Source organism: Leucoraja erinacea, chromosome 4, assembly GCF_028641065.1.
Source record: "Leucoraja erinacea ecotype New England chromosome 4, Leri_hhj_1, whole genome shotgun sequence".
Taxonomy (NCBI): Eukaryota; Metazoa; Chordata; class Chondrichthyes; order Rajiformes; family Rajidae; genus Leucoraja; species Leucoraja erinaceus.
Genome location: NC_073380.1, coordinates 79771893 through 79787298, shown reverse-complemented (window position 1 = coordinate 79787298; position 15406 = coordinate 79771893). Strand labels below are relative to the sequence as shown.

Here is a 15406-nt window from a genome sequence, read left to right as displayed (position 1 = left end):
GCAAACGATTATTACGGAGTGATTGAGGCCCCTTAAAGATCAACAAGATCTAATCTTCAGTTGCAGGAGCCAGGTGGGTTGTGAATAGTTCTTGTCGGCTACTGTGGGGGAAAAAAATGTGTTTGCTTGGTAACGCAGAGAAATAGTACTTATGTTTTGAAGAGTGTACATCACAGGAGGAACTGCTGGAGTCTTAAATGCATTAATGGGCCTGTCCCACCTGCTCAACTTTTTCGGCTTGTCCTTTGTCTTGCTGTCATTGAGAGAAAGGTTGTTGTCTCGCCACCAGGACACGAGGTTCTCAATATTCTTCCTGTACTCCGTGTCACCTTTATTTGATGTCTGGTCCACAATGGTGGTGTTGGCTGCGAATTTGTAAATGGAATTAGATTTGTACTTGGCTGCACAGTCGTGGGTGTACAAGGAGTAAAGGAGGTGGCTGAGAATGCATCCTTGTGGACACCAGTGTTGAGGATGATCGCGGAGGATGATTTGTCCCCTATCCTCATTGATTAGGGTCTGTTGGTCAGAAAGACGAGAATCCAGTTGCAGAAACGAGTGCTGACTCCGAGTCCCAAGAGTTTGGTGATGAGCTTGGAAGGTATAATGGTGTTAAAGGCAGAGCTGTAGTCTATGAATAGGAGTCTGACGTACAGTAGGTATCTCTCTTATCCAAGTGTTCCAGGGCTAGTGTAGGGCTAGGGTGAAGGCATCGTCCGTGGACCTGTGGTGACGGTAGGCGAACTGCAGTAGGTGGTCGTTGAACCGAGCCAATGTGCTGAGCAATGGCAGGTGGAGCTTAAAACAAATAAATACCATAGAAACATAGAAAATAGGTGCAGGAGGACGCCATTCGGCCCTTCGAGCCAGCACCACCATTCGTTGTGATCATGGCTGATCGTCCTCAATCAACAACCCATATCCCTTGATTCCACTAGCCCCTAGAGCTCTATCTAACTCTCTCTTAAATCCATCCAGTGATTTGGCCTCCACTGCCCTTTGTGGCAGGGAATTCCACAAATTCACAACTCTCTGGGTCAAAACGTTTTTTCTCACCTCAATCTTAAATGGTCTCCTCTTTATTCTAAGACTGTGGCTCCTGGTTCTGGACTCGCCCAACATTGGGAACATTTTTCCTGCATCTAGTTTTCCAGTCCTTTCATAATTTTATATGTTTCTATAAGACCCCCCTCCCACTCATCCTTCTAAACTCCAGTGAATACAAGCCTAGTCTTTTCAATCTTTCCTCATATGACAGTCCCGCCATCCCAGGGATCAATCTTGTGAACCTACGCTGCACTGCATCAATCACAAGGATATCCTTCCTCAAATTAGGAGACCAAAACTGTACGCAATACTCCAGATGTGGTCTTACCAGAGCCCTATACAACTGCAGAAGAACCTCTTTACTCCTATACTGAAATCCTCTTGTTATGAAGGCTAACATTAGCTTTCTTCACTGCCTGCTGTACCTGCACGCCAACTTTCAGTGACTGGTGTACAAGGACACCCAGGCTCGCTGTACCTCCCCCTTACCTAACCTAACCCCATTGAGATAATAATCTGCCCCTTTGTTTATGCCATCAAAGTGGATAACCTCCCATTTATCTATATTATACTGCATCTGCCACGCATCTGCCCACTCACTCAACCTGTCCAGGTCACCCTGCAACCTCCTAATATCCTCTTCACAGTTCACACTACCACCAGCTTTGTGTCATCCACAAACTTGCTAGTGTTGCTACTAATTCTCTCTTGCATTCCCAGGTGTTGCATTTTAGTGGACAGTTGGACTCTTCATTAGTGACTATAGCTCAGTCTTCAACATCGTAATTCCAATCAAAGTTATCTGCAAACTCCTGGGCCTACGACTCGACAACCCCTGCTGCAACGAGGTGCTTGACTTCCTGGCCCATAAACTGCAATCAGGAAGGAGATCCAACAAAAAAATCCTCCATGATAATTCTCAACACCATTCCCCCATAATGCAGCCCCTTACTATCTAACCTTTACACTCATGACTGTGTGGTCAAAATCTGTTCTATCAACATTCACAAGTTTGCAGATGACACCACCAGAGTTGGCTGGATCTTGAACAATGATGAGACGGAGTACAGATGAAGGATTTAGTAACCTGGTGTAAAGACAACAACCTCTCCCTCAACGTCAGCAAAACAAAGAAGCTGGTGGTCTACCTCAGGCAGTGAGGTGGAGTATTTGCCCTGTCAACATTATGGGCAGTGAACTGAAGATGGTTGAGAATTTCATTTTCCTTTGCATTAGTATAACCAACAATTAACCTGATCCAATCATATTGATGCTATGGGTTTCTAAGCTTACCTTCATGGTTTCACGGGAAGATACTCACATGGAGAACATGTTGGCTGGATGGCAGAAGGCAAAGAGTGGCAATAGACGGGGCTCCTTCTGGTTGCCTGCCAGTGACTAGGTGGTCCGCAAGGGTCGATGCCGGGGCTGCGACTCTTCACATTGTGTATCAATAATGTGCATGAGGGAATTGAAGGCTTTGTGGCCCAGTTTGCAGATTATAGAAAGATAGGTGGAGGGGCAGATAATGTAGAGAAGGCAGGGACTTCTGCAGAAGGACTTGGACAGGTTAGGGGAGTGGGCTGATAATCGGTGGACAGAATACAGCACAGCAAATTGTGGAGTCGTGCATTTTGGTAGTAGGAATTAAGGGATAGACCATTTTCTAAACGAAGAGAGAATTCAGAAATCCGAAGTGCAAAAGGACCTGGGAGTGCTGGTGCAAGATTCACAAAAAGTTAATTTGCAAATTGAATTGGTAGTAAGGAAGGCAAATTCAATGTTAGCACTTATTTCAAGGGGGCTAGAATATAAAAATGGGAAGTCATGCCTTGTCTTTATACGCCACAGATCAGACCGCATTTGGAGAATTGTGAGCAGTTTTGGGCACCATATCTGAGGGAGGATGTGCTGGCCATGGAGAGGGACCAGAGGAGGTTTACGAGAATGATCCCAGGAATGACTGGGTTAACATATGATGAGCGTTTGACGGCACTAGGCCTCTACTCACTAGCATTTAAAAGGATGAGGGCGGACCTCATTGAAACTTACCGAATAGTGAAAGGCTTGGATAGAGTGGATGTGGAGAGAATGTTTCTCTAGTGGGAGAGTCTAGGACCAGAGGTGACAGCCTCCGAATAAAATAACTTGGTTTCAACTGGTACCCACAGTATCTAGGCTAGCCTAGTTGGACAGCAGGGTTTAGGGTGTCCATTTTTTGGGGGTGTCTGGTACCAATAGTGCAGCAGACTATTTGTCTGGCGTAACCCATTTTGTACTCTATGAACTCAACTTGTTCATTTGGCATTATTTTTGAGTGGTACTTTGCTCGTCTATATGCTAGCCCATTTTTTAGGCCCTTTAGAAACATAGAAACATAGAAATTAGGTGCAGGAGTAGGCCATTCGGCCCTTCGAGCCTGCACCGCCATTCAATATGATCATGGCTGATCATCCAACTCAGTATCCCGTACGCCTTCTCTCCATACCCCTGATCCCCTTAGCCACAAGGGCCACATCTAACTCCCTCTTAAATATAGCCAATGAACTGGCCTCGACTACCCTCTGCGGCAGAGAGTTCCAGAGATTCACCACTCTCTGTGTGAAAAAAGTTCTTCTCATCTCGGTTTTTAAAGGATTTCCCCTTTATCCTTAAGCTGTGACCCCTTGTCCTGGATTTCCCCAACATCGGGAACAATCTTCCTGCATCTAGCCTGTCCAACCCCTTAAGAATGTTGTAAGTTTCTATAAGATCCCCTCTCAATCTCCTAAATTCTAGAGAGTATAAACCAAGTCTATCCAGTCTTTCTTCATAAGACAGTCCTGACATCCCAGGAATCAGTCTGGTGAACCTTCTCTGCATTTCCTCTATGGCAATAATGTCCTTCCTCAGATTTGGAGACCAAAACTTTGTGGGGGGGTCTGGCGGTCTTTTGCAATGTCTGCCGTTTGTGTTGTTGATATGTGCGCGGCAGTGAGCACGCCATGGTAGTGGTTTCAAATGGTACCTCACTCATCTATTTAGCACCCATTTCTTGGCCCCTAGGGGGGGTCCCCCAGGTCTACACGCAGCGGGTGGTACCCGGCAGACTCCAAATTCCGTTCATTTCAGGTGACCCCCCTACACACTCCCATAGTCAGACATTAGTACCTAGTTCGTCTAACCTAATGTCTCTGGGCTGAAGGTCTAAAAGATAGATCAGCCATGATTGAATGGTGGAGTCGGCCAGATAGGCCAAATGGACTAATTCTGCCCCTACAGCTTATGAACTTCACCTCTATGTGATCAATACATTTCTACAGATGCATCGTAGAAAGAATCCTAATCAGGATGCACAACAGTTTTAGTTTGGCAACTGTTTTGCCTAAGATCGGATGAAATTGCACCAAGTTATTTATCCAGCCCAGCCCATCACACAGACAAGCCTCCCTCCCCTCCACCATCCTGCCCCAACCCCCGTTGACTCCACTTAGACTTTGCCCTGCCACAGGAAAGCAGCCAAAATCAAGATACACTCACACCATAGTCTTTACCTCCTCTCCCATCAGGCAGAAGATATGTACTTGAAAGCAAGTACCAGATTTCCGTGCTGTAATTGTTATATGGTTATATGGTTATTCTAGAACAGCTTCTTCCCTATCAAACTATTCAATAGGAAAAAAATGGCACTCTCTCTATTACACTATATTCAGCATGTTTTCCTCTCTGTTTTGGAACGACGTTGTAATCGTATATGGTTTGATTGTAATCATGTATCGATGATTTACTTGGACAGCAGGCAATGTTTTTCACGGTATCTACGTACAAGTAACAGTAGTAAATCATTACCAATACCTCCAAAAAGATTGGAATTCCATCATTTTTCTTTCCACGTAGATCACACCGCAAGTGCTTTGTAAGGTCACCTATTATGTTGCACAATGTTACCGAGTTAAAAAGGTGTGTTTTATTACGTGAAGTTGCTCATTTACAGATATCAGGTTCTAGATAACGTCACATGAATCTTGCTGAGGCATTGCTACAGAGTCATCATTTACAGGACATGCTCGTAGACGCCCCTGTAGAGGAGCAGCAGAAAACATCAGACTTTGAAAGCTCAGAAGATGGTGAACTTTTTATTTTTTTATTTTTTTTAAAGCTTTGCAAAGAATTTTGATGTTTTTAAAATTGTTGTTACTGAAATAAAGTTGCTTTTCAGAGCAAATAATTGTATTTATTTCAAAGGCCTTCTCAATTTTGACATGAAAATGCAAGTATACCAACTGTAAAGTATGCCACCATCAACAAACTGTTGCGGACATCTCTCTCTCTCTCCCCCCTCCCCCCCCCCACCCCCCCCCCCCCCCCCTCTCTCTCTCTCTTTCCACCCTCAAAGAACTGCTACTTCTTCGAGTTTCAAACATACCAGCAGCCATCAAGTGTCCTCCGGCCCTTCCACTTAATGTGCTACAACTGAAAACAACCCATTTTCAAACAAGCCCAATACATCCCATGAGGTGAATAAAGAAATACAAGGGATAAGGACCCCAGAGTTTCCTCTGGTCAAACTGTGCCATGCACACCTGACCAGCACCAGATCAGATTTAACGAAAGGCTTACTCATCATGCAGCACAGGGGGCTTTGGGAAGTTATTATGGACAAACTTAGGTAAAAGCAGGCCACCTTGAAAAGCAATAATTTTCCAGGATGGGCATCACCAACTAACATTTAACTATTCAAAATGTAATTACTACAGGGGAATATTAAACATATTTAGAAACAACTCTGAAATGAATCAGGAAAGGGTAGGAATATGTACAATCTCCCTCAGTTTGCAATTCCCACAATGAAGCAAAAACAGTGAAACTAGGAGCTGCGGGTGCTGATCTACAAAATAGACAAGTGCTGGAACACAATTTGAGGAATGGCCTCACCTGAAACATCTCCTATCCACGTTCTCCAGAGATGCTGCCTGACCCACTAGGCTATTCCAGCACTTTGTCTCTCTTTCTCTTGAAGTAAAAACATTATATTTTATCATAACAGTATATTAAATTCTTCTGGAATTTTTTGAGGATGTAACAAGTAGAATGGATAAGGGGTAGCCAGTGGATGTGGTGTATCTGGACTTTCAAAAAAGCTGACGAGGTCCCACACAAGAGATTAGTGTGCAAAATTAGAGCACATGGTATTGGGGGTAGGGTATTGGCAGGGATACAGAACTGGTTGGCAGACAGAAAGCAAAGAGTAGGAATTAACAGTTTTTTTTCAGAATGGCAGGCACTGACTAGTGGGGTGCCACAAGGCTCAGTGCTGGGACCCCAGTTGTTTACAATATATATCGATTTAGACGAGGGAATTAAATGCGACAGCTCCAGGTTTGCGAATGACACAAAGCTGGGTGGCAGTGTGAACTGCGATGAGGATGCTATGAGGCTGCAGGGCGACTTGGATAGGTTGGGTGTGTGGGCAGATACATGGCAGAAGCAGTATAATGTGGATAAATGTGACGTTATCCACTTTGGTGGCAAGTACAGTATAGGCAGATTATTATCTGAATGGTGTCAGATTAGGAAAAGGGGAGGTGCAACGAGACCTGGGTGTGCTTGTACATCAGTCACTGAAAGTAAGCATACAGGTACAGCAGGCAGTGAAGAAAGCTAATAGCATGTTGGCCTTCATAGCTAGCGGATTTGTTTAGGAGCAAGGAGGTCCTATTGTAATTATACAGGGCCCTGATGAGACCGCACCTGGAGTAATGTGTGCAATTTTGGTCTCCTAATTTGAGTAAGGACATTATTGCTATTGAGGGAGTACAGCGTAGGTTCACCAGGTCAATTCCCGTGATGACGGGATAGACATGATGAAAAAATGGGTCGACTGGGCTTGTATTCACTGAAATTTAGACAGATGAGAGGGCATCTTACAAAAACATAAAATTATTTAAGGGATTGGACTGGTTAGATACAGGTAAAACGTTCCTGATGTTGGCGGAGTCCAGAACCAGGGGTCACAGTTTAAGAATAAGGGGCAGGCCTGTTAGGATTGAGATGAGGAAAAACTTTTCACCCAGAGAGTTGTGAACCTGTGGAATTCTCTGCCACAGAAGGCAGTGGAGGCCAATTCACTGGATGTTTTCAAGAAGGAGTTAGATTTAGCTCTTAGGGCTAAAGGAATCAAGGGATATGGGAAAAAAGCAGGAGCGGGGTACTGATTTTAGATGATCAGCCATGATCATATTGAATGGCGGTGCTGGGTCGAAGGGCCGAATAGCCTATTCCTGCACCTATTCTTCTATGCTTCTGTTTCTAAAGCACATTACGTAGCATTTCATGTTGTAACAAATAATCAATTTCTCACCATGTTGAATGATGCCGTACTCCAGCAGTCTACAGCAGAGCTGTTCACCTTCACTCCTTATGGTAACCTCTCCTTCTTGTATCAGCCAGTCAATAAATTCCCGTGCAATGACTGCCCGCTGGTATTTCATTCCTTCCTCCTCCCGTGTTTGCATTAGGAAGTTTTCTGTACTCATCAATCTATCGCGGCAAAGATAAAAATATCGCCATCAACTTAAAATAGTTGTGCCTATTTAAGCCATGGCTGACCTTAGGAAGAACAGAAATCTACAAGTAGCTCTTGAATCCAAGCCAAAATATAAATGACATGAGAGCATTCAGGATTGCTTTACAAATTATTCTTGAAAACAACATTAATGTCCACTTCTTGCGCAGAAGTTATTATAAAATGATTCAGGCTCCTGACTTCCAAGTGGAACATTTCGGCTTGGGAAAATTGTCTCAACATAGGAAAAGAATGATGAGATTATCTTCAATATTAAAGAAATATTAATTCAATGGGTAAAATACAAAAACATAAGTTACAACTTTAATTTACTTATTTGTTCACAGCCAGTGAAATTAATATGTTTGCAACCAAGTATTTAACAAAAAGACAGCTGCAGACTTTGCATGTAAATTTTTCTAAAGACCAGTCGGTCCCTGCTAATTTTCCTCTCCTATGTTTGTTTACTAAACATCATGATAGGGGATACAAAAAGGAAAAGGAGAGAAAGGATAATTTAAAGAGTACAGCACACCGGTCTAGAAAATCCAAGTAAAATCAAAGATACATAACTAATTAGTTTGTGTCATTACTCGACACCATGGCAAAATGCCGACAGACTGCCTACCCTGAGTAATTACTCATGGCACGTGCCTGACGCTACACCATGCCAAAATGCTTGCTTTCTTTAAGTGATAGTTTCCTTTTACAAGCTTTTACTATATGAAATAGAACCACCATGAAATTAAGAAGGTATTACTTGGATAAATAGACTAGCCAGTATTTCTTAACTAGAATGGATCAGATTGAATTAATTTGAATTGAACAAATAAAGTTACTTTTCTTCAAATAACAGATTTTTATTTCAACATTTAAACTAGATTTTTATTTTAACATTTTGTCGCTTGGAAATGGCAAATGATCATCCCTGAGTGTTCCATTTGTTGTTAAAAATGCGATTGCAAATAACAGTATTGCAGTCACATACAACAGGGTCTGCACAGTGGAACTCTCTCTGTAGAGTCCTGCTCCATTAGTAACATTACATCAACCTTCATCTATATTGTAGCACATGTCTGCATGTAAATTAGGAGGAAATCTTAACCTCACATCTGCCATAAGAGTGGACCACAATTTCAATATGTATTCATTGTTAAATTTTCCAAAATGGACCCCGGGCTTCAATAGTACTAAATTAACTCCATTTTGGTTAAGAAACGGTTAAGGGCCTGTCCCACTTGGGCGACCTAATCCGCGAGTTCTGGCGAGTTTGCCCACGACTCATAATCGCAGCATGGTCGTCACGAGGTCGTAGGAGGTCTTCGTAACTCTCCTTCATGCTCGAATAATGGTCTCCGCGTACTCAAGGCCTCAGATAGGTCGCGGCGTTTTTTTCAATATGTTAAAAAATGCCCGCGAGTAAAAAAAAGGTCGCCATGGAAAACATTGATACTTTTTTTACTCATAGGTTTAGTCGTAGTAGGTCGAAGTAGTCTACTACGTAGTGGTTCGGCATGTTAGTCGTAGGTAATCGAGGGTAGTCGAAGGTAGTTGTAGATAGCCTTCATCATAGTCGAAGGGAGGTCGAAGGGAGGTCCTCTTCACTCTCCACTATTCGGTGTCCAATTTTCCCGAAGTTAGTCGTAGCTAGTCGAAGCTGGTCTTCCACATAGTCGAAGGAGGCTCTTCTAAACTTGCCAATTAGGTCGCCCAAGTGGGACAGCCCCTTTACAACTGTTATATTGGTCAAAACTTGTAGCAACTGACAACAATTGACATCAGGAAAGGGGATGAAAGTGGTGTTGAATGCAGAGGCTGGAGGGGTGAAAGGACCAAGATAACTCACAGTAGTAGAGAGGAGAGCAGAAACAAGCGATACAGAAGATATGTGGGCAAGGAGTCCATGTACAACAGCAGGGTGGAAGCCTCATTTACTAAAGAAAGAGGACAGCAAGTTGGGAGGATGTGTAGACACAAGGAACAGCAGTTGCTAACCATGTTCTGCAGAGCTGCTGCCTGACCGGCTGAGTTACTCCAGCAGTTTGTCTTTTTGTGAGGAGGTGTAGTCTAAATAATGGGGTTTGAATGGGTTATGAATGGGGTTGAGTGGGAAAGATAGATCAGCCAAGATTGAATGGTGGAGTAGACTTGATGGGCCGAATGGCCTAATTCTGCTCCCACAACTGATGAACGATAATGGGAGTTGATGAGTTTTGAGTATATGCACTGAACTGCTCAGAGTTACAGCTATTATTAACAAATACACAGCAAATGCTAACTGTAATATTTGTCAAGAATGTGGAATTACAGGAAGATATGGGATATAGGACGGCCACAAATCCAGTATGATTTTGACAACAATTAGAACAAAAATTAATATGGTTTGATTTTTGAATTAGTGTTCACATAATGAACTGACTATGCTAAATCATATTCAACTCCGAACAAACATGAGAATAGCCTGTTTATTGACCACACTGCTCAGGAAGGGTCTTTCCACTACAATTTTAAGAACTATTTTTGATAAACAACAATTTCTTTCTTAACATCAATGGCAGTGAAATTCACTCCACCCTACCCAACCCTTCTTCAGACCTGAAATCGCACACCTTGGCAACATCTTCACAACCCCATTTTTATATTTGCTATCAAACTTATTCCAGACAGACACTGCAGGATTCTCATCATGATCCCATTGAGAACAGTCTTACTCTTAGTTTAGTTTGGAGATACAGCACGGAAACAGGCCCATCAGCCCACCAAGCCCGCACCATTCAGTGATCCCCGCACTACCCTACACACATTAGGGACAATTTTACATTTAGCAAGCCAATTAACCAACAAATCTACGTCTTTGGAGTGTGGGAGGAAACTGAAGGCCTTGGAGAAAACCCACGCAGGTCACGGTGAGAATGTAAAATTCTGCACAGATAAGCACTGAGTTCAGGATCGATCCCGGGTCTCTGGCGCTGTCAGGCAGTAGTTCTGCCCCTACGCCACCGTGCCACACCATATTCCACACTCAGGCAACAAAGACTTTGCCCTTATTCTGACATTCTGCCTTCATTTACTTGCCAAGGATTCTGCATATCAGCATCCAACATTCTGTGCAAGCCCTTGCCTCTTTCACTCTTCAAGTGGATCATCTCACACTTCTGCAGATTGAAAAGTATGCGCATTTTTCTATCCAAGGTCTAGTCAATTCCAATAGTTCTGCAGTCTACTGTCCTTTCTCACGATTGCAGAAACAATGTTTAAAATCACAAATGGCATTGGACTTGGCTCCACATCCTGCAGATATTCACAGTAACCAGCCTTCCAGTCATGAAAACACCTATCACTAACTGAGACAATTTTATATCCAAACACATTTTCCCGTTTTATTTTTTTTTCCCCAGTTGGTAATAAACTGCTCAGCAAACTGAAAGCTCCAATCAATATCTAACTGGTGCACAGCATTTCAAGGATGGTTAGAAAGAGCCATCAGCTCCCTCAGCAGCTAAAGCAACACAAGGCAGTCGCAGGGTCGGAGAGTCGGAGGCTCCAACGGCAGGTCTGTGGACGGCGGCACCGGGAGCCCGCGGCTCCCTGGAGGGAGACCGCTTTTCAGGGCTCCTGCAACGGCGACTTCCCCCGCCCGAGTTGCGGGGTTGAAGAGCTCCTGGAGCGGGGCCTAACATCACTGCCCCGCGCGGCTTGGAATGGCCGCGGGACTCTGCTAGCGCACGCCGGGGGCTCTAACAGCAAGACCCGGTGTGCGACCTCGCATCACCCGGCGTGGCTTTAATGGCCGCGGGACAATCGCCATCGCCAGCTGGGGGCTTTGACTTTGACTCTGACATCGGGGGGGGGAGAGTGCAGTGGAGAGATAAGTGTTTTTGGCCTTCCATCACAGCGATGTGATGGATGTTTATGTAAATTATGTTGTGTCTTGGATCTATGTGTTTGTAATGTATGGCTGCAGAAACGGCATTTCGTTTGGACCTCAAGGGGTCCAAATGACAATTAAATGTATCTTGTATCTTGTATCAGGAATGAAGAAATGAGCAGGTCTGAAGAAATGGAAGCACACCATCAATGACAGTTGTCACCTCATCGCTGCCTTTACCGATACATCCAAGGAAATGTTTGCTACAATTTCAGATTGAGTTGCTGGCATGATCCCCATCTCCCTCCTTCTCAACGCTCCTGCCTTCCCTGCAACTTTACCCCTGGAAAGGAACTCTTCCCACTCTTGCGTTATATTGGCCGTGTGCTTAGGGTCATTGGCCAGTTGGAAGGTGAACCTCAGCCCCAGTCGGAGGTCCACAACACTCTGGAGCAGGTTTTCATCAAGGATCTCTTTGTTCCATTCATCTTTCCCTCGATCCTGACTTATCTCCCAGTTCCTGCCGGAGGTCTTCAGACAATTTTGCTCAATTTTGAGTGTCATCGCAAAGGGTCTGAATACTTATGTAAATGTGATAATTCAGTCATTTATTTTCAATTACTTTGCATAAATGTCTAAACACCTGTTTTAATCCATATGGCTGTAATGTAACAAAATGTGGAAAAAGTGAAGGGGTCTGTATACTTTCTGAATGCATTGTATGTGAATTGATCAGAGAAGATTTACAATGTTGGCGGGAGGTTCAGGATGAGTGAATAATCCGCAGTTTAGAATACAGGGCAGGTTCATTATTAGATTTACTGATCATTAACGTGCTTCCTCCAGCACTATCACCATACAGCTGTGATTACCTCACATGTTCACCTTGGTTCGCTAAACAGACTTCTTCCTCCAGTGCATCTTCATGTGCCTTTATAACATAATAGACTGACATCCATCTCAGAGCTGTTAGAGGGAAGCGCAGTATCCTAACACTACCCTGCTTTTGCCAGACCAAAATCGAACAAAAGTCATCTTTGGAAGGTCCCATTAGATTTCGGGAGGCAACTTGCATGCACTTTCTATAATCACCAAGCTAAAACAACTGCACAAATCTAATACTGCTCATGGAAGGGTGGGCTAAGAAAAGACCTTCCAAACCCACCATGACCATTGCTTCACCACCCATTGAACTTGCAGACAACTTAAATTTCAACGAAGATAAGACACAAAAAGCTGGAGCAACTCAGCATCTCTGGAGAGAAGGAATAAGTGATGATTCAGGTGCACCCAAATCATCCCCTCCCCAGGTACTTAACCTTGTTACAGCAGGAGATGCAACACCTGTCCCTATACCTCCTCCCTCAACTTTATCCAGGGACCCCGACAGGCGAGGCAGAGGTTCACTTGCACCTCCTACAACCTCATCTACTCTATCCGCTGTTCTAGGAGTGGACTACTATATATTGGTGAGACCAAGCGCAGGCTTGGCGATCATGTCACTGAACATCTTTGCTCAGTCTGCTTTGGCCAAGGAGATCTCCCGGTTTAACCAACCCTTCCCATTCCCACACTGACCTTTCTGTTCAGGGTCTCCTCTACTATTCAGAGTGAGGCCAAATACAATTTGGAGGAACAGCACCTCATATTTCGCTTGGGCACCTTACAACCCAGTGGTATGAATTATGTCTCTAACCAAATCATCCTTGCATTCCCTTTCTCTCTCTCCCCATCCAAGTCATCGTACATGCTCACCGTCATCCTGCTTAGTTTCATTGCATCGCTCATGATCATCTTCCCCACAGCCAATAATGGACCTTTCATTAATTTATTTCTTTATACCTTTTCACATCTCTCGTTTCTCTACCTCGACTCTTAATCTGAAGAAGGATCTCGACCAGAAACATCATCTATTCCTTTTCTCCAGAGATGCTGCCTGACCGGCTGAGTTACTCCGGCTTTGTGCATCTATCTTTGCTGCAGTTCCTTCCTACAAACTTAAATTTCATCTCTCTCTCTCTCTCTCTCTCTGTATTCCTAGCTGACCACTCCAAACATGTGTAGCCCTGTGTAACTTCATATTAGTTTTTCTTATTAAGAGATTTATATAAGTTTTGCTGTGAATATATGTTCTGCATTTGATTTGTTGTTAATGAGTTAGATCATTTTTCCTGTGTGGCGATTGGTTTGGGGGCGGGAGCTGGGAATTGTGGGTAATCGAAGTCCAGGAGAGAGAGAGAAGAAGTCCAGAAGAAGACAGAAGAAGCCTAGGCTAACTGCTACCCCTTCAGCTCGGAGGTGTGGATTAAAGACTGTCGCTGTGTGGACTTTGTGATTACGAGGAGAGTGAGAGCAGCGGTTAGCTGAGCCCTGGAGACAACGAGGGAGAAGGAAGATTTCTGCCACATGGGGTCCTCTCTGGTCAGCCAACTCCCCGCCATCTTGTGAGCTTCTGCACTGTGCACTTGTCGGCTTCCACTGTATTTGGCCGCGACGCTCTCCAGCTTCGACCAGGCCTGCAACGTGGGATTATTCTTGTTTTGTTTTTAATGTTGCCGGCTTGTGTGAGTGAGTGTGTGGGCCCACATAGTAATTAGTACTTAAAGGTACTATAAAAGATTGATTTATTGAGTGTGTTGTTTGTATATATGTGTGAGAAACACCAGTAAAACACCATATTTTTGGTTATTGATATATTATTTTGTATTTCCCTGACCAACATATCATTTATTTTAATTAATAGAATAAATGTGAAGGTAATTCATTGGAACATAGTTGTCAGTTGATTTATTTTAACTGTTTCTACAGTAAGGTATACCATTTAATATTGCATTAAAGGTGCCCTATTGTCCAAATTAAAAGAGTGCATAAATACTTAAATTAAGGGTTAACTAACACCTATAAGGGAATTAAAGTTTACGAACCTGGGGCGCAGCTCATGTAGATGGCAAAGAAGCGTTACACATGCAAACACAAAATTCAACCGTCAACTCTAATGCATCAGCCTGCAACATTCACTACCTTGGTGCATAGTAATTCTAGGGTTTCAGACATGTTTTTACAGCAGTTCAACACTTGGAGCTGTACTATCATGTCCTGTGTGGTAATCAGTGGACAAAGATGACCATAATCCAAATATGTTATATCTCATCATTTTAAGACGAATAGAATCCACCTACTTTTCATATATCCTTTGGCCCCTTGTGAAAACTTTCACTTCACTATCCAATGGGAAAGTGCCATCATCTTTTCTGAATCGGTAGAAAATTTTGGCATCCTTAAATTCCTTATGTTCATCACAAACTAAAAAGGAAGCACAGGACAACAAAAAAAAAATCAGCTACTTTGTGAAGTCAGAAAGAGCCATTACAGTCAGGGCATTACAGGAATGGTTTACTGCAGGCTCAACACACCATGCAAGCAATAATTTACAGAAAATTACTTTAATCAAACCTACAATTGCTCCACTCTCAAACTAACCAAAACTAGATTATATTTCTGATCCGAAATGGCACTGGATAAATGACGACTTGAGATAATTTATGCAACGTAAGAAAGCTGACGAGTTTCCTTCAACGTGTTGAATTTAAAATGCTTTACACTTGCACAAGATGGTTGGAGCAACAAGAACCAAAGTACAGCTTCTTCCCTCATTATCAGGCTTCTGAATGGTCCTTCCATAAGCTAGTGTACTGTTTGATTCACCTCTACCCCATTGAGGACATTGGACTTTGTCTTTGGAACTAATTTGCGACAATTCTGAGAACTGTATTCAGCATCCTGTATCTCTCCCTTCATTCCATCTATTGTACTTGAGAGTGAACTGATTGTATCTGTGTATGGTGTATCCAATCTGTTTGGAATACATGCAAACCTCAGTACATGTGACAATAAAAAAAACCTTAACCTGACTCTACTTGAACTCCTTTTTAACAGGTGAATCAAAA

The 15406-nt window shown here is 43.3% G+C and overlaps 1 protein-coding gene across 4 annotated transcripts in view; it reads right to left on the bottom strand.

Moving 5' to 3' along the window:
• The window catches only part of deptor (DEP domain containing MTOR-interacting protein), an 87823-nt gene that overhangs the window by 20697 nt on the left and 51720 nt on the right, over window positions 1-15406 (bottom strand). For all 4 annotated transcript variants that reach the window (XM_055634616.1, XM_055634615.1, XM_055634618.1 and 1 more), the window contains 2 exons: window positions 14639-14762; window positions 7388-7566 (listed from right to left, as the gene is read on the bottom strand). In XM_055634616.1, coding sequence (XP_055490591.1) covers window positions 7388-7566; window positions 14639-14762 — 303 coding nt within the window. The remainder of the gene's footprint in view (window positions 1-7387; window positions 7567-14638; window positions 14763-15406) is intronic.